This window comes from Chanodichthys erythropterus, chromosome 6 (genome assembly GCF_024489055.1).
Source record: "Chanodichthys erythropterus isolate Z2021 chromosome 6, ASM2448905v1, whole genome shotgun sequence".
Classification (NCBI taxonomy): Eukaryota; Metazoa; Chordata; class Actinopteri; order Cypriniformes; family Xenocyprididae; genus Chanodichthys; species Chanodichthys erythropterus.
Genome location: NC_090226.1, coordinates 5400846 through 5425748, shown reverse-complemented (window position 1 = coordinate 5425748; position 24903 = coordinate 5400846). Strand labels below are relative to the sequence as shown.

Here is a 24903-nt window from a genome sequence, read left to right as displayed (position 1 = left end):
ACGACAGCGCCAGACTAACAGCCTGAGGGCGGAAGTGGGCGGAGTAATAGTCTCACGTTGGATGTGGGCGGAGTTGACGACAAACAAGCAAACAATCATGGCGGAAGAAGCGAACACGGTAAAAAGTTTCTTTGTGTTGTGCTTTTAATCGATCACGTTTATGTGTTGTGTATTTATTCGATCGTTAACACTTAACATGACTCAGATATTTTGTAAATGGGCTTCAAGGTCACTTTATCACGTCTTTTGATATTTTACAAATCGTCTCACGTTGCTTGCGCCCAGGTGAATAAATACTATAGTCATTTATAGTAAATACTATAGTGTTTTTGAACCATACTATAGTACTATAAATACTTGAATTAATTTATTGTGGTAATTCTATAGTTGCTGTGATAATATGGCAGCTATAATAATATAAACAAATTACTTTACCCAATATTGTACTAAGTTTTCTACAATTTTAGGGTATATTATACTACAATATACACTACAGTTTACTGTAGTAAAAACTAAAGTATACTATTTATACTAGTTTATCAGTTCACTATAGTTAATATTATAGTATTATGTAGCATTCATTAGTGTTGTAAATACAGTATGGTTCAAAAACACTATAGTATTTACTATAGTATTTTTTCACCTGGGTGTTTACATATTCATGGTTTGTTATTTTACTTGTTGTTGGTACTGTATTTTATTTAATTGGTTACATTTTACAATACTGATCAGTGTTTTTGTGGATTTTAGAGGCATATTAGTATCGGGAGATGCTCCGCTTTACTTCATTTACAGCGATGCAAAACGTGCTGCAACAACTTCCACTGCCCAGTGCTCTTAAACCGACCAGACGGCACAGGTTGAATGCACAGCTTCAAATTCACTTAAAAAAAACTGTCGTTCATGGAGGTATGAACGTTTCTTTTGTATTCTGAATTTAAAATGTTGTTTTTGCAATGAAGTAAGTAGTAATTTTGACTTTAGAAGAATGAAACTTGTTTCTTTTATGCAATTTTTATGGTTATATATCTAAGTTTTTCTTTGATTTTGCAATGCAGTAAATTGACAAGCAGAATCACCCCAGAACAAGAGAAGCTGATCAAAAACAAGGTTAGTTTTATAAGACTTTCATAAACACATAAGCTACTTATACAGATGGTGTGTTATATCTGTCACATCTTTTCAGGAATAACTTAATAATATTCTATTGTTTTAGAAACAGTTGACCGGCTGTGTGGGATCTTCATGTTAATGGTAAGCAAAAAAAAGGAAAAGTTAAAAGTTTTTAAAAATGTATGAACTTCTCTTTTCATTAGAATGAAAAACATATATGAGGGCTTTTCATACTTTAAATAGTTAACCCTGGTGATTGTTAACCCCAGGTAAACAGAATCCTGGGTTATCTTGATTCACGTTTCACACTGATCATCATTTACCTGAGGTTAACAATTAATCCTGAGTATTCATATGCACTGTACATTACTAAACCCTGGTTAACATCCTTATTTGCAGTGTCAGTGTCACTGATTGGATGAACAAAGCACACAATATGTTTTCATAAATGCTTAGGCATTGCACATCCTCATTACATATAGTCAACTTCCTCATTACATATAGATCAAGTTTATCCTGAATGAACATTTCAGACTATAAAAGAATTAAACAGTATTTTCTGCTCTGCAATTGTTGCATTTTCTGTCAGCATTTTTTTTTTTTTCTTTCCAATGCTGAATTTTCTATTTATATACAATGCACAGTGTTTCTGTGACTGTCAAAAGCATGTAAATATACAAGCAATATGTGGAGCGTTACTTTACCCACGGTTAAAAGTGGTGTTTAGGACGACGATAACCCGGGGTTAAATGTAGCGTGAAAAGCCATGTGAATTGCTTGCCTTTAAAAAAAAAAAAAAAAAAAAAAAATTATACTGAACATAACTGATTAATTTCATTGGTGACAGAGTATGATTTAAGTCTTCAATATATAAACATGAGAAAAACAGAATGTCAAAACTTTATTATACATGCTGTGCTGCATCCTGACTACAACACAAAGTGTTGTTAAATACACTTTTAACATCTCATCCCATTTGTTTATACCCTTCTCTCATGAAGGAACCAAGGATCACAGAAGACTTCTGCGCTGCACAACAATCAAAGGTCTTTACGGGTTTAGTGGAAGAGCTGTGCTTTCTGATATTGAAAGAAAAAGACCAGGAACAAGAACTTTCACAGGCTGAAACAGATGATGACAGACAACTGGCCAAAGAGCCTTTAGTGTTTTGCTTTCAAATTAAGGATGATATGGACATTTTACAAAAAAGTTTATTTTTTTAGATTTAATTTGTCATCATGTACCTGCTGTTCAATCTACACTCAATTTAGTTTGATTTTGTATTTTTTAGAGCAAAGCACAGCTAGTGGCTATATAATGCTTTTGCTCTTACATTTTAGTACATTTTATTAAAATTAAATAAATATCTTTTGTTTTTGGGTTTGATGGATCTGAATGTGTTTAATTCATGCATTCTAGTGTACAACCGTGTAATGCGTATTATATATTATGAAAAACAATGATTCATTCTGAAATGCTTAAGTAAAATATTTTATGACAAATTAATAAATGTTTATCGATTTTAGTGTTTAAGCTTTGTTGTGTTCAATTTATATTCAGTTAATCATTTAAGACATAAAACAAATTTATGAACTTTTAAAATATTAAAAGGTTACAAGGGGATTTTAATACACACATAGGCTATATATATATATCTTAACGTGATTGTGTATATGATTAAGCTATTAACACAATGTGAATCTATATCTATAATTTCAGTTAGATCGTTTTAATACAATATTTCACATTAACATGGTTTTAAACTTTAAAATGCTCCAAATGGAGCGATGCCTACGGAGATAAATTGGCTCCGCCCACTTCCGCCCTCAGGCTGTTAGTCTGGCACTGTCGTCCTCAGACTGTCATGACGTATGGTTCTGTGGTTCTGCAGTTAGTCCTATCTCGGAAAATAAGGTGAATAACGCTGTATTCTTCAAGTAGCCTAGATCCAGTGGGCTGGGCGGGGCGCGTTCGGTACGCCATGAGAGTATCGCGGTATGTACCGTGGGTGGTGTATCGTGGTTTTTCAGTTTGAATATTACACCACTAGTTTGGAATAATGGTCACTTTGTTTTCAGATAAAGTTATTGGTGTAAGCGGTAACAATATTCCTGATGAAAATGTTCACAAATATTTTTATTTCTGAGCAGAAAGGCAGTAGTGTGACGTATCAGGACACTGTAATGATAAAAGACCCCAGTGATGTCCCACCTGAGAATGAAGATTTCATGCAGAGACTGTGGGCCTACCTGACAGTGAAGCAACTTCTGGAAAGACAGTAAGTTTTTGGAGTGATACGACATTCTGCATTTTAAATTGGACATTGAGGACATCTTTCTGTCTCAGGGTGCTTCTTAAAGGACAAGAGAAAGAGGATGAAGAGAAAGAAGCTCTCAAACTCTCTCTGAAATACCAGTTTGTCACCCCCCTCACCTCTATGGTCGTCACTAAGCCACAGAAGGATGAAGTGGAAGTTGCCGACAAACCCAAAGAGGGAAAAGAGGATCCCAGACCTCCAGGTGAGAACTGAGTTGTTTTAGTATCTTGCAAACCTTGTAAATGAAAGTGTGCAAATATTTGACCTTTAACAAAACAGCAAGATCCATTTTATGCAGCAAAATAAACACAGTGATAGCAGCAATAAGTTACGTACGAATGTATTAATCAAGCTTTGCATCAACTCCATTGTAGCTTAACCAAAACATCTAATAAAATATGTTTATTTATTTGTGCATCAATTTAGCTTGTGCATCCTATATGTATCTGATTCTGTATAAGAACTTGAATAGATTCAGATACTGAATTTATGCATTTGTTTTTATTTATACACAAGGGGTGTGAAATGTCATAATCACTTGTGAAATATTTTGAATTAATTACTATAGTTTATTTCATTATATAGCATATTTCATTTATATTAACATAACAGTTTGAGTACATTTGAATTAACATGAACTTCAGTGTGTCTCCTTTTGTCAAAAATTGAGTGCAGAATCTTAAATATTCCTTCTTCATTTTCTGTCATAACATTGATTTAATTATTTTTTTAGGTTTCCAGGTTTAAATAAAAGAAAATCACAGATTTTCACAGTTTTGGTCTTGGTCTTGTTGCCCACTGTATACTGTTAATAACACTTTTCTCTTTCTTTTTTAATCAGTAATGGGTTTCCGTCCTTCATCCTATAATCCTATTGCATGTAAGTATAAAATGTTGAACTAACAGTTCATTTACTCAAACTATTGCAGAGAATTTGAAGTTGTGATGAAATTGAAGTACAAACAGATATTTTCTTCTGTATTGTGATGCACATCTGAGTGAAACTGCTTATTGAAAAATTAAGATTTTGGGATGAAATACACCTTTTTACCATCTAGGCCACACAAACTTTATTTGAACAAAGTGTTGAAGATCCAGTTATGATATTTTGATTAAAAACTGTGAGGTCAAAAAAGGAAAAAAGAAAATGAACATACACATTAATAGATGATTCACAATAAGTTTTATAACAAGTATTTAGAAAATAGATTGGGTGAATTTTCATTTTAAGTCGAATTCAGTATACTGCATCTTTACATTTTTCCCACTTGTTTTATATCCCAGCGCCAGGATTTAGTCAGTACCATTTCAGTCCCGGTCAGCCTGGTCAGCCCGGTCTGCCTGGTCCACCTGGTCAGCCTGGTCGACACGGTCTGGGTGGTGCTTGGATTCTACCGCCTGCTTCTCATCCAGGGATCCATGGTATGTTTTTTTCCTTCTAAAAGTTGACAAATACTCCTATATTTTCTCGATAATGTGTTTATCATTGGCTACTTTGTTTTTACAAATAATTATTGCAAATTTGCTTTGTTAAAAGCAAAATTAAGAGTAAATCCACATAAAAATGTGTAGGCAATTAAATGAAAATAATGCATTTGGTGCGATTTAGAAATGAAGCCTCTTAAAGGGATAGTTCACCCTATCATTTTATCACCCTAATGTTCTAATGCAGTATGCCCGACAAAGACTGAGGGAGAACACAGGGAATATATACATGTCAGACAAAGGGGCAAACAAGGCTAATTAACAAGGGACAAACTGGGACTAATTGAACTCAATCAGGGTAACCAAAGGAACTAACAAGTGTCGGGAAAACTGAACAAAAGAACATGTGACACATGGGAAACCTACACCGAATACTGACAACTTGTTTCATTTTCCCTATCCCTTCAATATTAAATTGGAAATACATTTAAATCATAGAAAGAAAATAATTTGAATGTAGCATATGTTTTGTGAAAGTAATTATTGTGAAATGTTTTATTAGAAATTGTTTTATAGTTGTGTTATTTGATTAATATTTGAGAAAGATTATTTGGTACAATTTAAGTACTGATAAATGTAATTATTGTTCTATTGAGTTATTTCAAAATGCAGTTACATTAAACTTTTTTCATTATTTATTGATTTTACTGAGTGCTTTGGTCAGTAACTTATTGATAAAATGACTACCCCCCCCCTTTTTTTTTCGTACGTATGAATACACTGTAACATTGATTTTGCCTTGTGTCAAGTAAGCCTAATTTGATCAATTACACCTTCTCTTGCCCTTAGATCAAATGCCCATGATTCCATGGGAGAGTGAAGAAAGTGTTCTCCCTACTATGTTAGGTACATAAAGATCTTTGAAACATTGAAACCTACCATATTATGTTGGACAATTTTATATAATAATAGGTTGTTTGCACATGATGTCATGCTGTGGGACAAAATGCAGCTGGAAGGCAGGAAGTGATTTTTCTATATAGGAATCGCTGTCACATGTTTTGCATCATTTATGGTTGCTCAAATCAGTTATACTGAGAAACTACTAGGATCTTTTTTGTTTTTGACTTGGTTAAATTTTCACATTCTTCATGGAAGAGAAGCTATTTCATCCCATTGATGGTGTTTTCACTTAAATTTTGCAGAATTCCGTTCACAATGTTGATCTGGTTACTTTGAAAACAGTGACACACGCTGCTGCTTCAGCCATCATGTGGTAGTTTATGACGCTTCACAGACTTAATATGACAAAACCCTACACATGTTACAGTAGACGGACAGCAGACACAGGTATTACTTTTCACAGTCTTTATTTTGACCACAGGAGAGCAGGGAGAATGAAACAGGTGAGATAACTTGCAATAGAATAACTTTGAACGGATGATACTGGGAATAGTTACTGTCCTTATCCTTGCAGGGAGTGAACACTGGAGAACTGGAGATCGCTGGAGCACTTGGAAGCAGACGGGAAACACACTCACGAGGCAGACGAGGAACACACTGGGAATCGACACAATGGAGACAGGTAGGTATTCGAAGAGGAGTCCTTGAGGTAAGCATAGACTTGTAAGGGTATGCAAACGAGACCGGACGTGGAGTGCTGTGAGTGTGAGTGTTTTGTAGTGCTGCTGATGAGGGGAGTGATGAGGTGCAGGTGGCGGTGATTAGTATTCTGGAGATGGTGCGTTCTGTGATTGGGTGACGTTGGAACCTGACGTGTCTGTGACAGTACCCCCCCCTCAACGGCCCGCTCCAGAGGGCCGAGAACCCCCGACGCCGTGGTGGTCGTCCTCTTCCCCGCGGTGCCGGTTTCTCAGGGTGACTGTCATGGAAGGTTTGGAGTAAACTGGGGTCTAAGATGTCATCCCTTGGGAACCAAGAGCGTTCTTCGGGACCATATCCTTCCCAATCCACCAGGTATTCAAGCTGACCACCACGACGCCGGGAGTTCAAGATCTCTCGCACCTCGTACACAGCTCCGTCCTCCACGATGAGTGGAAGGGGGGGTTCGGCGGGAGCCACGTCAGGTCCTGTGGGAAGAACAGAGGGATGGTGAGCTTTGAGGAGTGACACATGGAAAGTTGGATGTAAACGGTACCCTTGTGGAAGCCGAAGTTGATAAGTGACCGGGTTGACCTGCTTGACGATGGGGAATGGGCCAATGAACCTGGGACTCAGCTTTCTGCAGGGCAGACGCAGTCTGATGTCACGGGTGGATAGCCAGACCATCTGACCAGGCTGGAATACTGGGGTGTTAGAGTGTCGGAGGTCGGCTACCATTCTGCGTCTGCGCAGGGCTCGTTGCAACTGGTGGTGTGCTGAGTCCCAGACCCTCTCGCTCTCTCGGAACCAGTAATCCACTGCAGGAACGTTGGAGGGTTCCCCATCCCAGGGGAACAGTGGGGGTTGGTAACCGAGTACGCATTGAAACGGTGTAAGCCCAGTAGTTGACTGTCGGAGAGAGTTTTGAGCGTACTCGGCCCAACCCAGGAACTGGTTCCAAGAGTCCTGGTGGTCATGACAGAAGGTACGGAGGAAGCGGCCAATCTCCTGAACCTTCCTTTCCGTCTGCCCGTTCGACTGGGGATGATATCCAGATGTGAGGCTGACGGCCACACCTAGGAGAGAGTAGAAGGACTTCCATACACGGGATATGAATTGAGGCCCACGGTCGGAGACGATATCTTCTGGAATTCCGAAGTATCTGAAGACTTGGTTGAAGAGTATTTCGGCGGTTTCCATTGCAGTAGGTAATCCAGGAAGTGGAATCAAACGACATGACTTTGAGAACCGGTCCACAACAACTAGGATGGTGGTGTATCCGTCTGAGACAGGGAGATCAGATATGAAGTCCACTCCTAGGTGTGACCAGGTGCGATCTGGAACGGGCAGCGCGGCGGAGGGTTAGTGGAGGCATTGGAGGAGGGAATGGTCTCTTCTGACCATGTTATGGGACTCACGATGAGGGAGCTAGGAATGATGGGTTCTGGTTCCTCAGTTCTTTCTTCAGGGGCATGCAGACGGGAGAGAGCATCCGCTTTCACATTTTTCGCACCAGGACAGAAGGAGATGGTGTAGTTAAAGCGGGAGAAAAACATGGCCCAGCGGGCTTGTCTAGGGTTCAATCTTTTCGCAGAGCGAAGGTACTCCAAGTTCTTGTGATCTGTTAACACTAAGAAAGCGTGCTTGGCTCCCTCCAGCCAATGCCTCCACTCTTCCAAAGCAAGCTTGATCGCTAGAAGTTCCCTGTCTCCGATGGAATAGTTTACTTCCGCCGGGCTGAGCTTGCGGGAGAAGAAGGCGCATGGATGGAGTCTACTTGGGGTCCCCTGCTGCTGCGATAATACCGCTCCCACTCCGGTGGTAGATGCGTCCACTTCAACAATGAATTGCTTCTCTGGATCAGGGTGTACGAGTAAGGGAGCGGTAGTAAAGGCTTCTTTGAACTGGTTGAAGGCGTTGGTGGCTGCCGGGGTCCAGGACAGAGACTTGGGCTGGTTGCAGAGTAAGCTGGTGAGTGGATGGGCGATAGAGCTGTAACCTTTAATGAATCTTCTGTAGAAATTGGAGAAGCCGAGGAATCGCTGGAGTTCTTTAATGGTGGTGGGTTCTGGCCAGTTGGTAATGGATTCCACCTTCCTCTCGTCCATCCATATGCCACTGTGGTCGATGTTATATCCTAGGAATGAGACGGAGGGTTGATGGAATGTGCATTTCTCAGCCTTGAGGAACAGATGGTATTGGCGAAGGCGGGTGAGGACCTCTGCAACGTGTTGGCGATGTTCGGCCTGGCTCCGGGAGTAGATGAGAATGTAGTCTATGTAGACCAGGACAAACTGATGGAGAAACTCCCGGAGCACCTCATGAATGAAGTCCTGGAATACGGAGGGGGCGTTGACCAGTCCATACGGCATGACCAAGTACTCGTAGTGGCCAGTAGGGGTCATGAAGGCGGTCTTCCACTCGTCCCCCTCACGTATCCGGATGAGGTTATACGCGCTGCGGAGGTCCAGCTTCGTGAACACAGTGGCACCACGGAGATGTTCTAGGGCAGCTGGGACGAGAGGAAGGGGATAACGGAACTTTACTGTTATCTTGTTGAGTGCACGGTAGTCAATACAGGGCCGCAAGCCTCCGTCCTTTTTAGCCACAAAGAAGAAGCTGGAAGCAGCAGGGGAAGTAGACGGCCTGATGTAACCTTGGGCGAGGGCTTCCTTGATGTAATCCTCCATGGCCTTCTCCTCCGGGATGGAAAGCGGGTAGATCTTTCCTTTGGGCACTGGTTCACCCGGAAGCAGGTCAATGGCACAGTCCCATGGCCGGTGTGGAGGCAGCTTGGAAGCCCGCTGAGGGCAACAGGACTTTCGATAGACGTAGCGCAGAGAGAGAGATCAGGTGAGGAGTTGGTTGGAACTGGTAGATCCATCAATCAGTGCTTGAAGCAAGTGTCGCCCCACTTCAGGACTTCGCCCGTTTTCCACGAGATGGTCGGATTGTGCTGCTCCAATCAGGGGCGCCCCAGAACCACATCAGCGGTGGAGTCCTCCAGAACCAGCAGATGCGCCTCTTCTTGATGTAGAAGTCCGACTTGAATATGAACGGGTCCTGCCATGGAGCGGACGCACTTACGGCTCAGGGGTTGGCCGGTTATGGAGCGGATCTTGTAGATAGTCGTAGTCGGGGAGGTCTTGATGCGGAGTTGACGACAGAGGGCATCAGAGATGAAGTTGCCGGCGGACCCCGAGTCGATGAGCACGACCACTGTAAGTGAAACATTGGCGCCAGTAAGATTGACGGCAGTAGTGAGTGGTTTCATCTTATGATTAGCAGGAATAATGGCACTCACCAGGGGTCGCGGCGGTCATGTGGGGCATGCAGCAATCACATGCCGCGGTTCACCACTATAGAGGCAGAGACGAAGGGTGAGGCGACGGCGGCGTTCTTCATAGGATAGACGAGAGTTTTCAACCTCCATGGATTCGTGAGCTGGTTCTGGGGTGCTGACGGGTTCCGATCGGCAGAGCGGCACGGTGGAGAAGAACTGGTCCTGGTGCTCTTGGAGGCACGCCTGAATGCGAGTGGTGCAGCGGATGGAGAGCTGGATGAACTTTTCTAGGCCGATGTTGTCCTCGCATGCAGCGAGTTGCAGCCGCACCCGAGGTTCCAATCCTTGCCGGTATTTCGTTATCAGGGCTTGTTCGTTCCATCCGCTGAGGGCTGCAAGCGTTCTGAACTGCAAAGCATACTCATAAACTGACAGGGAGCCTTGTCTCAAATTATAGAGTTTCTCACCAGCTGAAGAGTCTGTGATGGGTTTTCCGAACACTTCCCGGAAGTGGGAAACAAACGACGAGTAGGACTGGGTTACAGCGCCCTGCTGGGACCAGATGGAATCGGCCCATTTTAATGCTTTGCCGCTGAGCTGAGAGATAATGAATGCTATTTTGGCGGTGTCACTCGGGTACAGGTGCGGCTGCATCTCCAGGACCAGTGTGCACTGCAGCAGGAATCCGCTGCAATCCTCCGCCGATCCTGAGTAGGGCGCCGGCTTGGCCATGGGACTGGCGTACGGCGGCAGTGAAGGAGGTATGTTGACGTGCTCAGTGGGGCTAGCTGGTGCTGGTGCAGGTGAAGATGGAGGAACTGGAGATGGTGGCGACGGATGAATGGTGAGTGTGCGCCGAAGCGCGTCCACCAAATCCTGAAAGGGGTCGGGTTGTCTCATCCTGGGTCAGCGGTGTTGGTCCGGTCTTCTGTTACAGTAGACGGACAGCAGACACAGGTATTACTTTTCACAGTCTTTATTTTGACCACAGGAGAGCAGGGAGAATGAAACAGGTGAGATAACTTGCAATAGAATAACTTTGAACGGATGATACTGGGAATAGTTACTGTCCTTATCCTTGCAGGGAGTGAACACTGGAGAACTGGAGATCGCTGGAGCACTTGGAAGCAGATGAGAAACACACTCACGAGGCAGACGAGGAACACACTGGGAATCGACACAATGGAGACAGGTAGGTATTCGAAGAGGAGTCCTTGAGGTAAGCATAGACTTGTAAGGGTATGCAAATGAGACCGGACGTGGAGTGCTGTGAGTGTGAGTGTTTTGTAGTGCTGCTGATGAGGGGAGTGATGAGGTGCAGGTGGCGGTGATCAGTATTCTGGAGATGGTGCGCGCTGTGATTGGGTGACGTTGGAACCTGACGTGTCTGTGACAACACACTGTCATTTAGAAATTGACACTGAAACTGGTTTGACACTGAACATGCAGAAATGTACATTCAACCAAACGTTCCTCAAATTCCTGTGTCATGTGATCTCAAAAGAAGGAATCTTACCAGATACTGCTCATTTCGAAGCTATAGTCGATGCTCCTACTCCACAGGACTTATCTTCTCTTCATTCGTTCCTTGGTTTGATCTAAGGCTGCAACAACTATTCGATAATAATCGATAATAATCAATAATGAAAATCATCAACAACGATTCTCGATTAGTCGGGTCTGCGAACCGTGCACAGAAATCTACTGCCAGTTGCGTCAAATTACAGCACTGAATTACACATTTCTATTGACAAAAATGCATCTAAAAATAGTGGAGGAAACAGAGTGAGCTACTGTACTTCAGGAAAGATTTGTGATCCAAGCTGCTCAAAACATGAGAATTCGTTATTTTAAGATTTAAGCTTATAATCTACCAAAGAATTACAAATAAAACAAAATTACGGCTTATGTCTGCATTATTTCTGAATTATCCCCCCATCCCATGCTACGCAGCCTAGAGTGAGATCAGACATCTTCGTGTTGGATGAAGAAGTATGACCAAATACTGATATCTAGGGGTCAAAAGCAATAGCAAAAGTAATAGATCAGTATTATTAAATTGCAGACAAAGATTTTGGATAACTAAATTGTCTTGTATGTTTGGTGCAGAATGGGTGCAGTAGGGGGCCTAACCTCATATTTTTCATAGGGCCCAAAATTGCTAGCGGTGCCCCTGACAGCATTTGGTTATGTTCTCTCTTTATTTCCAACAGTTCGTAGCAATCGGTTCCTGCTGTCTGCTGCCGGTCAGTCTAAGCCACTTTGTTTTGATGTTCCTCTTCCTCACAAACTCAAACTGCTACAGGATTCTGCTTCAGGTAACTATTACACATTTACTCTACATGCCCATCCTTTGAATGTCATCTTTTGTAAATGAATGCTTTGTACATACACTTATATGAATTTCTGTGTGTCTTAGAGTTCTCTATGAATGGAGAATCCATGACTAGACGAAAGGGATTCAGTCAAATTGTCTTTCATTACAAAACAAACCATCGCCTGACAATAAACACAAGGTCTATCAGATACCACGATGGTCAGAATTATGTTGAGTTTTTGTGGCGCCAGGAACCCACTCAACACAGTACAGAGGGGTATATAGTGCTCAATCTATATGTTTTACTACATTTGTGTATGTTATAGCCACATTCTGTGAATTAGAATTCATTTATTCATTTTTCTGTTTCAACAGCGTGTCTCTGATTCTACGGAGCAATGAAATGGACGTTACAATGGGAAACATACGCGTTGTTATTCTTCTTCACAAGGAAATTCGTAATGTGTTTCTGTGGCCTGCCGTTCGGCAACAGCCAAAAGATGTCAGTTTGATGGGTATTTTAGGTAAGAGTGCTTCACTGATTAAACATTTAAACATTTATTATCACAACTGACCCAGCTAACAAGAAAAGGCAACAAAGTGACAAATTGAACATGCTATAAAAATTATCTGTGGGTGTTTTTGAGCTAAAACTTCACATACACACTTAAAAAAATGGCATCATACCACCCCTTTAACCGAATGTTTGTTTAAAATCATTTGGTCTTTATTAATGTTCTAAAAACATTAGCATGAAAATGTTATTTATATATCTAGTTCAGTCATGAAACTCTAACTATAGAGATTTGGTCCTTTACATGCAATCTGCAAGCAATCACATAATTTCCACATGGCACAAGCTGATTGGCCTCTGCTGATCCTGGATCCAATGAGATAGTAGTCTCTAGCTCCACCTGCCTAGATCTGCTACTGGATTTATCAGACTGTCCTCCAAAAAAAAAAAAAAAAAACAAAAAAAAACGACCCTATAAGTTGTTTTTCAATTACCTTATTATTACCTATATTTATGTTTTAAAGTCATGCACCCTCTAGCTGGCATAAAAATAATGTTACGTCTGTTTTCATGACATAACGTATGACTGTCGTTACAAAATGCGTGTTCATTTAAAAGCAATATGTGGACTTTTTACACCATTTCTCCTATTTCCATTTAACAAAAGTCTTTTTTTTTTATTAACGACTACACCCACCCCCATCCCTAAACCTACCCTTAGTAATTTATAGTGCAAATACACTTTATAAGCAAATGCGTTCCCTGGGATCAAATTCACGATTGCATGATCACATGATTGCATATCGTTGTATATTGCAATGCTCTGCCAAATGAGCTATGCAAAACCCAAAATATGACGCAGATAAAAGGGAACAATGCATTAAAATGAAAATGTCCTGTTGTTAATAGGGGCACAACTTTAGTAAACGCTCCTATGGGTCATATTTCAGGGAAGTGACAAATGACCTATATAGGCGTATTGGTTGGAGAACATGTTGAGATTTATGTATGTCTATTTATGCAGCAGCATATCTTACATGCTCACAGCAGCATGTCTGTGTATCTATTAGCAATAACAAATCCATAGTTGCTCTGCAGCAGTAGCATAGCAGAGAACATATTTCTGTTAGCTGGGTGAGCAATTAAATGGTAATTTCTGTTTTGTAATTTGCTTTATTAAACCCTCACGGGATAAAAATCTTAATAACTGTGGATAATGTTAAAGGAAAAGCTGAGGCTTCATATGAGGAGATTCAAGGATCTCAAACACCAACTCTAAAGATAATGGACCAGGAAGTGAAGGCGAGCTTGTAAGTGACCAAAAGATACAAACACAGCTGATTTTTTCTTTTATTATATATCTGTTTTAATCTATGAATGTATCTGTAGGGAGGATGTCACAGACTACACTCTTCCTTCAACTCCAGTTATCAGATGTTGGCTTGTCCCGTTGCAGGCTGTGATGCAGGGAGACATTTCTGATTTCACTGTCACTCAGCTGTAGAGTTCAAAGTGGACAAATTATAAACTGGGATAGAGCATGTTTCTGTGTAAAACACTTGCTGATGTTTGTTTTAAGTGTTTTTTCAGTCATTGACAATAAACTGTCTATGTATCTATACATTTTATGTATACATAGCAACCCTTTGATTGGTGCCTTTCTAAGTATTAATTGTAATTATTTCTGTAAAGTATGTATTTTTTGAGGTCATGTCTGATAATAAAATTAAAACAGCAACAAACTTCTACAGAATCTGAAGTATTTACAAGTTATATAGATAAAATATTTTCTAAAGAAGCATGTCTCAATATTGACTTTTGAGGAGTTCAAGAGACTTTGATTACAAATAAAGGGGGTGGTTCCTGAATCCGGTCAGTAATAGCCAATCGCATGATGTGGTCAGGAGTTTAAAGCAGTGTGTGTTTCGAGGTCTGTTTTCTGAGCAGGTCATGATGGATCGAGCAGCTCTCAGACTGATTCTCTTCAGCGTCTTTCTCATCTCAGCCAGTTCACATCCTGTGAAGAAAGTAAGGGTCAAATCTCAGATTAAGATGAAGATGATGTGTCAAAATTCTACAAACAGTTAATTATTTGTATTTGAGATGAAGATCCAGACAAACTAGATCTGTTGAATACATGTTGAATATACAGTGTTCAAAAGTTTGAGAAATGAATACTGTTAATCATTAAATTGATCAAACGTGACAGTCTAGACATTTATAATAATACAAAAGATTTATGTTTCATATGTTTTAAACTTTATTCATCAAAGAATCCTAAAAAAATGTATCACGGTTTCCGCTAAATTAATATTAGTGTTTTTAAAACTAATAACAAATGTTTCTTTAGCAGAAAATCAGCATATTAGAATGATTTCTGAAGGATCATGTGACACTGAAGACTGGAGTAATGATGTGGAAAATTCAGCTTTGCATCACAGGAATAAATTATATTCTAAAATGTAATATCTTATTTTAAACTGCAAAAATATTTCACAAAATTACTGATTCAAGAGGTTTCTTCTTCTTTCAGAAATTAAAGATCGTACTGATATTTGAACAGCAGTGTATCATTTAAAATGCAGTTTGAGTAAAGAGAACTATCTATTGCTCAATAGTTTACACTGAGATGTTGTCATCAAAATGTATTTGTTGTTTAGTCCAAAGGCCTTTTCTTCATACCATTTTTGTGCAGTAAATATTTGAACAATCCCACAGAAAAAGGAGGAGTAAATGTGCACCATCTGACTGAACTGTTTGATGTCTCAACAGAAACAAGATGTGGATATTTACAGCTTCTACATCAACTCCACGGTCACCAGTCGCTACGCCACGACGGTCATCACAAGCCGTGTGGCGAACACACTGAATGAATCTCAAGAGATCCAGTTTGAGGTCAAGATACCCAAGACTGCCTTCATCAGCAAATTCAGAATGTAGGGAACATGAGTTGTTATATAAGTAGAGATAAAGTGGTAAAGAAGCCATTTATATGTTGGTCTCAGGTCATGTCCATTATAATGCAGATAAACAACAACAAAATAAAGGCTTGGTTTCACAGACAGGTTCAATAGGATATTTAAGTAATTTTTATAAATGTACACTTGAAAAAAAAATACTGGTGTGCATCTTGAGACAAAACAATGGCACTGATATATTTTAAGATCTGTCAGTACAAGTTGCTTTTAGTTAAAACAGCTCTAACATGCATTTTAGTCTATGACTAACTTAAGCCTTGTCTGTGAAACCGGGGGAAAGATTTATAAATTATTTTATGAAGTACTGTATGTATGAAATACACATATTATGAGGGGATCATTGTCATTTTCTCTTAGGACCATAGAGGGGAAGACATATGATGGTGTTGTGAAGGAAAAACAGGAAGCTCAGCAGCAGTACAGTGAAGCAGTATCTCGAGGACAAAGTGCTGGACTGATCAAGTACAGGACATTAAAAAAATAGGTCCATAAAATGTGTTTTTATATCATGTTTAGTAATAATCTGGGATTAATTACTATTTCAGATCTGTTGGAAGGACTTTAGAAGACTTTAAAACTTCAGTGACGGTGGCTGCTTTTAGTAAAGTGACCTTTGAGTTGACCTACGAAGAACTGCTAAAGCGCCGCCTCGGCAAATATGAGTTACTCATCAATGCCCAACCGATGCAGCCGGTGGCAGATTTCAAGGTAGAAGAAGAAACAAAGAGGGAAATAGATAATCAATTTAGATGGATAGAAAGATCATGTTTCTTTTACTCACATTAGATGGATGTACACATCCAAGAGAAACCAGGAATTTCCTTCTTGGAGGTGAAAGGAGATTTGAGCACCGGTGATCTGGCCAAAGCCATCAAAACCACCAGAGCAGACAAAGACGTAAGAGCTTAAAATGAGGGTAAAACCCTTAGCTTAGATGTTCTCATTATGCTCCTACACTTCAAACAAAGTGACCAGATGACCAAACTGATCATTTCAGGCATGGGTGACCTTCTACCCCACTCGAGATCAACAGACCAAGTGTCAAAGCTGTGGAGAAAATGGGCTGAATGGTGACCTGCTTATAACATACGATGTTGAGAGACAAAATCCCAAAGGAGAAGTCATGGTACATTTATCAATAACGTGCTTTATGAGAGTAAAATAAATATGACAAAGGATTTTGAAAGACTGGCTATGTAAAAAGACATGAATGATATTCAGAATGTTCTTTTGTTTCTCTCAGGTATCAAATGGCTATTTTGTCCACTACTTTGCACCCTCTGATGTTCCACGTATTCCCAAAAATGTGGTGTTTATCATTGACCGGAGCGGTTCTATGCACGGCAGAAAAATAGATCAGGTAAATGTCAACGTTTCAGCCAAATCAACCAAAAGGATATGAAGCTATGAAAATGTTTATGGTAAAACCACTGAAGGACATTTTTGATGGATGTTGCAGCATTCTGCATTTATATGTTAAAAGAACATGGATTTCGGTATTGAAATCACTGTGGATTTGCTTAGTTTAAATTTGTAAAAAAAAAAAAAAAAAATCTGGTTAATTAGTATGCGGTCATAATGGAGAAAGAATAACTTTCAGGTTTTCTGACAGAAGTGTTTTTCTTTAGACTCGTTTGGCACTGCTAAGGATTTTAAGTGATCTTGATGAGGATGACCACTTTGGATTGATCACCTTCGATCATTCAGTTGACAAATGGAAGCGTGAACTCCTGAAAGCTACAAAGCAAAACCTGGAGAATGCAAAATCATTTGTGAAGGAGATCAGAGATGGAGGAGGTGAGTTCCTAACACTAAATGAGGAGTAAGAAAGTTGTTCCTCAAAGTGACACAACTGTGTTTGTTCTTCCTTCAGCCACAAACATAAACGCTGCAGTTCTAGCAGGAGTGGACATGATCAATCGACATCCACGAGAGGGAACCGCCTCCATCCTGATCCTGCTGACTGATGGAGATCCCACTTCAGGCACAGATTCACACTGACAAACACGAGCTAATGGTGTTTCATCGTAGCACTAGTTCACTCAGTCTAATTAGAAGACCTGTTAATAAAAGGTTTTAGACCTAATTAAAATGCCTGCAGGACCAGAAGATTATTATCATGAATTATTTGGTTCTCGTTTTTGTCAGTAGGAGAAAAGAATAAGAAATATGAAATCGTCCAATGCATCCATTGTTTTCTGATCATTCAAAAAATGTCATAATTCTGATTTTCAAGCATGTACTGTAGGTAGTCTAACTTATTTTCTCTTTAACAGGTGAAACTAACATAGAGAGGATAATGGCCAATGTGAAAAAGGCCATTGGGCTGAAGTTTCCCCTCTATTGTCTTGGTTTTGGACATGATGTTAACTTTGACTTCCTGACAAAGATGTCACTGGAAAATGGTGGAGTCGCTCGCAGGATTTATGAAGATTCGGACGCTGATCTACAGCTGCAGGTGGACTACAGAGAATCAGCTGTGAATTCATCCTCAGTTCTTATCTGTTCTGTGTTTGAATGCATTTAAACCCTTTATTTTGGTTTGTTATATTGTAGGGCTTCTATGATGAAGTTGCCGTCCCTCTCCTCACTGATATTCAACTTAAATACACAGGAGGGACAAACCTTACCAAGACCAGCTTTAACCTGTACTTCAACGGCTCTGAGATTGTGGTTTCAGGACAAATCACAGACAACAGTGTGGAGAGTTTCAGCACTGAAGTCATTGCAGTATCAGTAAGATCATCATGGTGCTTTACAAATTGTATCAAATTGGTACTGAGTGGGCTGTTTTTTTCTCGGCAGGTCATTATATTGGATATAAGGATGATTGATGGTCAGTTGTTTAGTTTGGGATAGGGGAGTAACAGTACACAAAAACTGACGGTTCAGTACGTACCTCGGTTTGAAGTCATGGTTTGGTACAGCAGGGGGAGAAAACAAAACAAAATTTAAATTTACTGAAGTTATGTCTCTGTCTTTAAATGAATTCAGTTATAATTAAAAGTTTCTCAAGGATAAAAAAATGTATCTCTGCTAATGCTGTAAACTAAAAGGAGACCTTATTTGTACATTACTATAATATTGAAGGTTCAGAGCCCAAAAGATTAGCCTAAATTCAGCTATTTATTTTAGATATAATAATCAACACTCAGCACATAAGGCAGTTTTTTCATTAACTTCTAAATCATAAAATTATGTTTTTATTCCAATTCTTTAAACAGCGGGTGTGTTTTCATGACAGATTTATTTACACATACATTAAATAATCAAGACATCACTCTCAAGTTCATTAAAATATAATGAATAGGCTAATAGTTCATTTCTCTGGCAGACTAACAAGCTGTGGACTCACCTGAGGTAAATGCTGTGTGTTTACAAGCTGATTTATTGACGTCTTTCCACCGATAAAACACTGTTTGATTGATTACACGAGATATTATACGTTTTAGTAAGCTGTACTGTATATTTAAACATTGGATGTTCATTCATGTTTCTGTAACTAGTATTGAAGAGGAAGATATGATCGCGTTCACTCGTGCTCCTTGCTGTCGCTTGAAATGAGGCGCCTGTACTGTACGTGCCGTGCCTTGCCTTGATCTGTCACGACACATTAAAGAGCGTCAAAACGGCATTATTTGTTTTCTTTGAATTTCGTGATAAAATGGCACTTTGTTCTTTATCGAAAGTAACAAACTTGCAGCTTATTGTGATTATTGGTGTTTAGACTATAACGCTGTATTCTTCAAGTAGCCTAGATCCAGTGGGCTGGGCGGGGCGCGTTCGGTACGCCATGAGAGTATCGCGGTATGTACCGTGGGTGGTGTATCGTGGTTTTTTGGTTTGAATATTACACCACTAGTTTGGAATAATGGTCACTTTGTTTTCAGATAAAGTTATTGGTGTAAGCGGTAACAACATTCCTGATGAAAATGTTCACACATATTGTTATTTCTGAGCAGAAAGGCAGTAGTGTGACGTATCAGGACACTGTAATGATAAAAGACCCCAGTGATGTCCCACCTGAGAATGAAGATTTCATGCAGAGACTGTGGGCCTACCTGACAGTGAAGCAACTTCTGGAAAGACAGTAAGTTTTTGGAGTGATACGACATTCTGCATTTTAAATTGGACATTGAGGACATCCTTCTGTCTCAGGGTGCTTCTTAAAGGACAAGAGAAAGAGGATGAAGAGAAAGAAGCTCTCAAACTCTCTCTGAAATACCAGTTTGTCACCCCCCTCACCTCTATGGTCGTCACTAAGCCACAGAAGGATGAAGTGGAAGTTGCCGACAAACCCAAAGAGGGAGGAGAGGATCCCAGACCTCCAGGTGAGAACTGAGTTGTTTTAGTATCTTACAAACCTTGTAAATGAAAGTGTGCAAATATTTGACCTTTAACAAGAGAGCAAGGTCCATTTTATGCAGCAAAATTAAACACAGTGATAGCAGCAATAAGTTATGTACGAATGTATTAATCAAGTTTTGCATCAACTCCATTGTAGCTTAACCAAAACATCTAATAAAACATATGTTTATTTATTTGTGCATCAATTTAGTTTGTGCATCCTATATGTATCTGATTCTGTATAAGAACTTGAATAGATTCAGATACTGAATTTATGCATTTGTTTTTATTTATACACAAGGGGTGTGAAATGTCATAATCACTTGTGAAATATTTTGAATTAATTAATTACTATAGTTTATTTCATTATATAGCATATTTCATTTACATTAACATAACAGTTTGAGTACATTTGAATTAACATGAACTTCAGTGTGTCTCATTGATTTATTTATTTTTTTAGGTTTCCAGGTTTAAATAAAAGAAAATCACAGATTTTCACAGTTTTGGTCTTGGTCTTGTTGCCCACTCTATACAGTAAATAACACTTTTCTCTTTCTTTTTTAATCAGTAATGGGTTTCCGTCCTTCATCCTATAATCCTATTGCATGTAAGTATAAAATGTTGAACTAACAGTTCATTTACTCAAACTATTGCAGAGAATTTGAAGTTGTGATGAAATTGAAGTACAAACAGATATTTTCTTCTGTATTGTGATGCACATCTGAGTGAAACTGCTTATTGAAAAATTAAGATTTTGGGATGAAAAACACCTTTTTACCATCTAGGCCACACAAACTTTATTTGAACAAAGTGTTGAAGATCCAGTTATGATTTTGATTAAAAACTATGAGGTCAAAAAAGGAAAAAAAGAAAATGAACATACACATTAATAGATGATTCACAATAAGTTTTATAACAAGTATTTAGAAAATAGATTGGGTGAATTTTCATTTTAAGTCGAATCCAGTATACTGCATCTTTACATTTTTCCCACTTGTTTTATATCCCAGCACCAGGATTTAGTAAGTACCATTTCAGTCCCGGTCAGCCTGGTCAGCCCGGTCTGCCTGGTCCACCTGGTCAGCCCGGTCTGCCTGGTCCACCTGGTCCACCTGGTCGACACGGTCTGGGTGGTGGTTTCCTTCTACAGTCTGCTCCTCATCCAGGGATCCATGGTATGTTTTTTTCCTTCTAAAAGTTGACAAATACTCCTATATTTTCTCGATAATGTTTATCATTGGCTACTTTGTTTTTACAAATAATTATTGCAAATTTGCTTTGTTAAAAGCAAAATCAAGAGTAAATCCACATAAAAATGTGTAGGCAATTAAATGAAAATAATGCATTTGGTGCGATTTAGAAATGAAGCCTCTTAAAGGGATAGTTCACCCTATCATTTTATCACCCTAATGTTCTAATGCAGTATGCCCGACAAAGACTGAGGGAGAACACAGGGAATATATACATGTCAGACAAAGGGGCAAACAAGGCTAATTAACAAGGGACAAACTGGGACTAATTGAACTCAATCAGGGTAACCAAAGGAACTAACAAGTGTCGGGAAAACTGAACAAAAGAACATGTGACACATGGGAAACCTACACCGAATACTGACAACTTGTTTCATTTTCCCTATCCCTTCAATATTAAATTGGAAATACATTTAAATCATAGAAAGAAAATAATTTGAATGTAGCATATGTTTTGTGAAAGTAATTATTGTGAAATGTTTTATTAGAAATTGTTTTATAGTTGTGTTATTTGATTAATATTTGAGAAAGATTATTTGGTACAATTTAAGTACTGATAAATGTAATTATTGTTCTATTGAGTTATTTCAAAATGCAGTTACATTAAACTTTTTTCATTATTTATTGATTTTACTGAGTGCTTTGGTCAGTAACTTATTGATAAAATGACTACCCCCCCCCCCTTTTTTTTTTTTGATTGTTTTTGTTTGTTTTTTTAGGTTTTGATGGTATGCTGATGTCCAGATTTACGTATGAATACACTGTAACGTTGATTTTGCCTTGTGTCAAGTAAGCCTAATTTGATCAATTACACCTTCTCTTGCCCTTAGATCAAATGCCCATGATTCCATGGGAGAGTGAAGAAAGTGTTCTCCCTACTATATTAGGTACATAAAGATCTTTCAAACATTGAAACCTACCATATTATGTTGGACAATTTGATATAATAATAGGTTGTTTGCACATGATGTCATGCTGTGGGGCAAAATGCAGCTGGAGGGCAGGAAGTGATTTTTCTATATGGGAATCGCTATCACAAACTCAAAATTCTAGGATCTTTTTTGTTTTTGACTTGGTTAAATTTTCACATTCTTCATGGAAGAGAAGATATTTCATCCCATTGATGGTGTTTTCACTTAAATTTTGCAGAATTCCGTTCACAATGTTGATCTGGTTACTTTGAAAACAGTGACACACGCTGCTGCTTCAGCCATCATGTGGTAGTTTATGACGCTTCACAGACTTAATATGACAAAACCCTACACACTGTCATTTAGAAATTGACACTGAAACTGGTTTGACACTGAACATGCAGAAATGTACATTCAACCAAACGTTCCTCAAATTCCTGTGTCATGTGATCTCAAAAGAAGGAATCTTACCAGATACTGCTCATTTCGAAGCTATAGTCGATGCTCCTACTCCACAGGACTTATCTTCTCTTCATTCGTTCCTCGGTTTGATCTAAGGCTGCAACAACTATTCGATAATAATCGATAATAATCAATAATGAAAATCATCGACAACGATTCTCGATTAGTCGGGTCTGCGAACCGTGCACAGAAATCTACTGCCAGTTGCGTCAAATTACAGCACTGAATTACACATTTCTATTGACAAAACTGCATCTAAAAATAGTGGAGGAAACAGAGTGAGCTACTGTACTTCAGGAAAGATACGTGATCCAAGCTGCTCAAAACATGAGAATTCGTTATTTTAAGATTTAAGCTTATAATCTAGCAAAGAATTACAAATAAAACAAAATTACGGCTTATGTCTGCATTATTTCTGAATTATCCCCCCACCCCCCATCCCATGCTACGCAGCCTAGAGTGAGATCAGACATCTTCGTGTTGGATGAAGAAGTATGACCAAATACTGATATCTAGGGGTCAAAAGCAATAGCAAAAGTAATAGATCAGTATTATTAAATTGCAGACAAAGATTTTGGATAGCTAAGTTGTCTTGTATGTTTGGTGCAGAACCTCATATTTTTCATAGGGCCCAAAATTGCTAGCGGTGCCCCTGACAGCATTTGGTTATGTTCTCTCTTAGTTCCAACAGTTCGTAGCAATCGGTTCCTGCTGTCTGCTGCCGGTCAGTCTAAGCCACTTTGTTTTGATGTTCCTCTTCCTCACAAACTCAAACTGCTACAGGATTCTGCTTCAGGTAACTATTACACATTTACTCTACATGCCCATCCTTTGAATGTCATCTTTTGTAAATGAATGCTTTGTACATACACTTATATGAATTTCTGTGTGTCTTAGAGTTCTCTATGAATGGAGAATCCATGACTAGACGAAAGGGATTCAGTCAAATTGTCTTTCATTACAAAACAAACCATCGCCTGACAATAAACACAAGGTCTATCAGATACCACGATGGTCAGAATGATGTTGAGTTTTTGTGGGGCCAGGAACCCACTCAACACAGTACAGAGGGGTATATAGTGCTCAATCTATATGTTTTATTACATTTGTGTATGTTTCACAGCCACTTTCTTTGAAGTAGAATTCATTTAAACGTTTCTCTGTTTCAACAGAGTGTCACTGATTCTACGGAGCAATGAAATGGACGTTACAATGGGAAACATACGCGTTGTTGTTCTTCTTCACAAGAAAAATCGTAATGTGTTTCTGTGGCCTGTCATTCGGCAGCAGCCAAAAGATGTCAGTTTGATGGGTATTTTAGGTAAGAGTGCTTCACTGATTAAACATTTAAACATTTATTAACATTCTACACAACTGACCCAGTTTACAGGGAATGTTCTCAGAGCTTTAGCAAGTGTTTGAACAAATATGAACAAACATTCTTCCAGTAACATTAATAGAATGTTTGTTTTAAATGATTTGGTCTTTAATATGTTCTGAAAACTTTAGCATGAAAATGTTATTTATATATCTAGTTCAGTCATGAAACTCTAGAGGGCGCAATCTGCAAGCATCATTACCAGCACAAGCTGATTGGCCTCTTCTGATCCTGTAGCCAATGAGATTGCTTGCTCAACATTTAAATAGTCTAGTTCAGTGTTCTCTGTAATCTGGTCCTGCAGTGCGCTATCAGAGTTCCTCTGAACCTCTCCACCTCCCCCAGCTCCACCTGCCTAGATCTGCTACTGGATTTATGTATGTCTATTAATGCAGCAGCAGCATATCTTACATGCTCTCAGCAGTGTGTCTGTTAGCAGTAGCAAGTCCATAGTTGTTCAGCAGCAATAAGCAACAGCGGCGTAGCAGAGAACATATTTTTGTTAGCTGGGTGAGCAATTAAATGGTAAAATCTGATTTGTAACTTGCTTTATTAAACCATCACGGGATAAAATCTAAATAACTGAATAATGTTGAAGGAAAAGCTGAGGCTTCATATGAGGAGATTCAAGGATCTCAAACACCAACTCTAAAGATAATGGACCAGGAAGTGAAGGCGAGCTGGTAAGTGATCAAAAGATGTAAACACAGCTGATTATTTTCTTTTATTATATATCTGTTTTAATCTATGAATGTATCTGTAGGGAGGATGTCACAGACTACACACTTCCTTCAACTCCAGTTATCAGATGTTGGCTTGTCCCGTTCCAGGCTGTGATGCAGGGAGACATTTCTGATTTCACTGTTACTCAGCTGTAGAAAGTCATTTGATGGAAAATATACCTTTTCATGAATTCATCAACATAAATATGTGTTAGAATATGAACCATAATATGCTTTTTTGGGATAAACATTTCTTTCCATTAAACACTGTCTCAAGTCAA

The 24903-nt window shown here is 39.2% G+C and overlaps 2 protein-coding genes across 4 annotated transcripts in view; both read left to right on the top strand.

Moving 5' to 3' along the window:
- The window catches only part of LOC137021420 (inter-alpha-trypsin inhibitor heavy chain H3-like), a 21959-nt gene extending 7360 nt beyond the window's left edge, over positions 1-14599 (top strand). Inside the window, exons 12-21 of one of the 3 annotated variants that reach the window (XM_067387812.1) lie at positions 3264-3391; positions 3460-3632; positions 4272-4310; positions 4715-4852; positions 5705-5761; positions 11954-12058; positions 12160-12334; positions 12433-12581; positions 13797-13881; positions 13961-14599. In XM_067387812.1, the coding sequence (XP_067243913.1) occupies positions 3264-3391; positions 3460-3632; positions 4272-4310; positions 4715-4852; positions 5705-5761; positions 11954-12058; positions 12160-12334; positions 12433-12581; positions 13797-13881; positions 13961-14075 (1164 nt within the window). In that variant the 3' untranslated portion in view covers positions 14076-14599. Of the gene's footprint in view, positions 1-3263; positions 3392-3459; positions 3633-4271; positions 4311-4714; positions 4853-5704; positions 5762-6060; positions 6096-11953; positions 12059-12159; positions 12335-12432; positions 12582-13796; positions 13882-13960 lie in introns of those variants that run through there. The other 2 variants (XM_067387813.1, XM_067387814.1) reach the window with 2 other exon arrangements.
- LOC137021418 (inter-alpha-trypsin inhibitor heavy chain H3-like) lies at positions 14381-24903 on the top strand. The gene is made up of 21 exons (XM_067387809.1): positions 14381-14599; positions 15344-15507; positions 15907-16011; positions 16095-16257; positions 16336-16446; positions 16547-16675; positions 16793-16909; positions 17178-17346; positions 17423-17533; positions 17826-18007; positions 18106-18285; positions 19512-19639; positions 19708-19880; positions 20468-20506; positions 20910-21074; positions 21980-22036; positions 23205-23318; positions 23420-23594; positions 23695-23843; positions 24499-24583; positions 24664-24903. The coding sequence occupies exons 1-21, from the start codon at positions 14522-14524 to the stop codon at positions 24776-24778; spliced, it is 2709 nt and encodes a 902-aa protein (XP_067243910.1). The 5' UTR covers positions 14381-14521; the 3' UTR covers positions 24779-24903.

Bases quoted from the DNA above. Each gene is read 5' to 3' on its own strand.
- LOC137021418 (XM_067387809.1), top strand. From the start codon at position 14,522: ATGATGGATCGAGCAGCTCTCAGACTGATTCTCTTCAGCGTCTTTCTC. The intron at 17,347-17,422 runs GTGAGTTCCTAA...TTCTTCCTTCAG, and splicing joins GGAGATCAGAGATGGAGGAG to CCACAAACATAAACGCTGCA. The intron at 23,595-23,694 runs GTATATAGTGCT...CTGTTTCAACAG, and splicing joins ACTCAACACAGTACAGAGGG to AGTGTCACTGATTCTACGGA.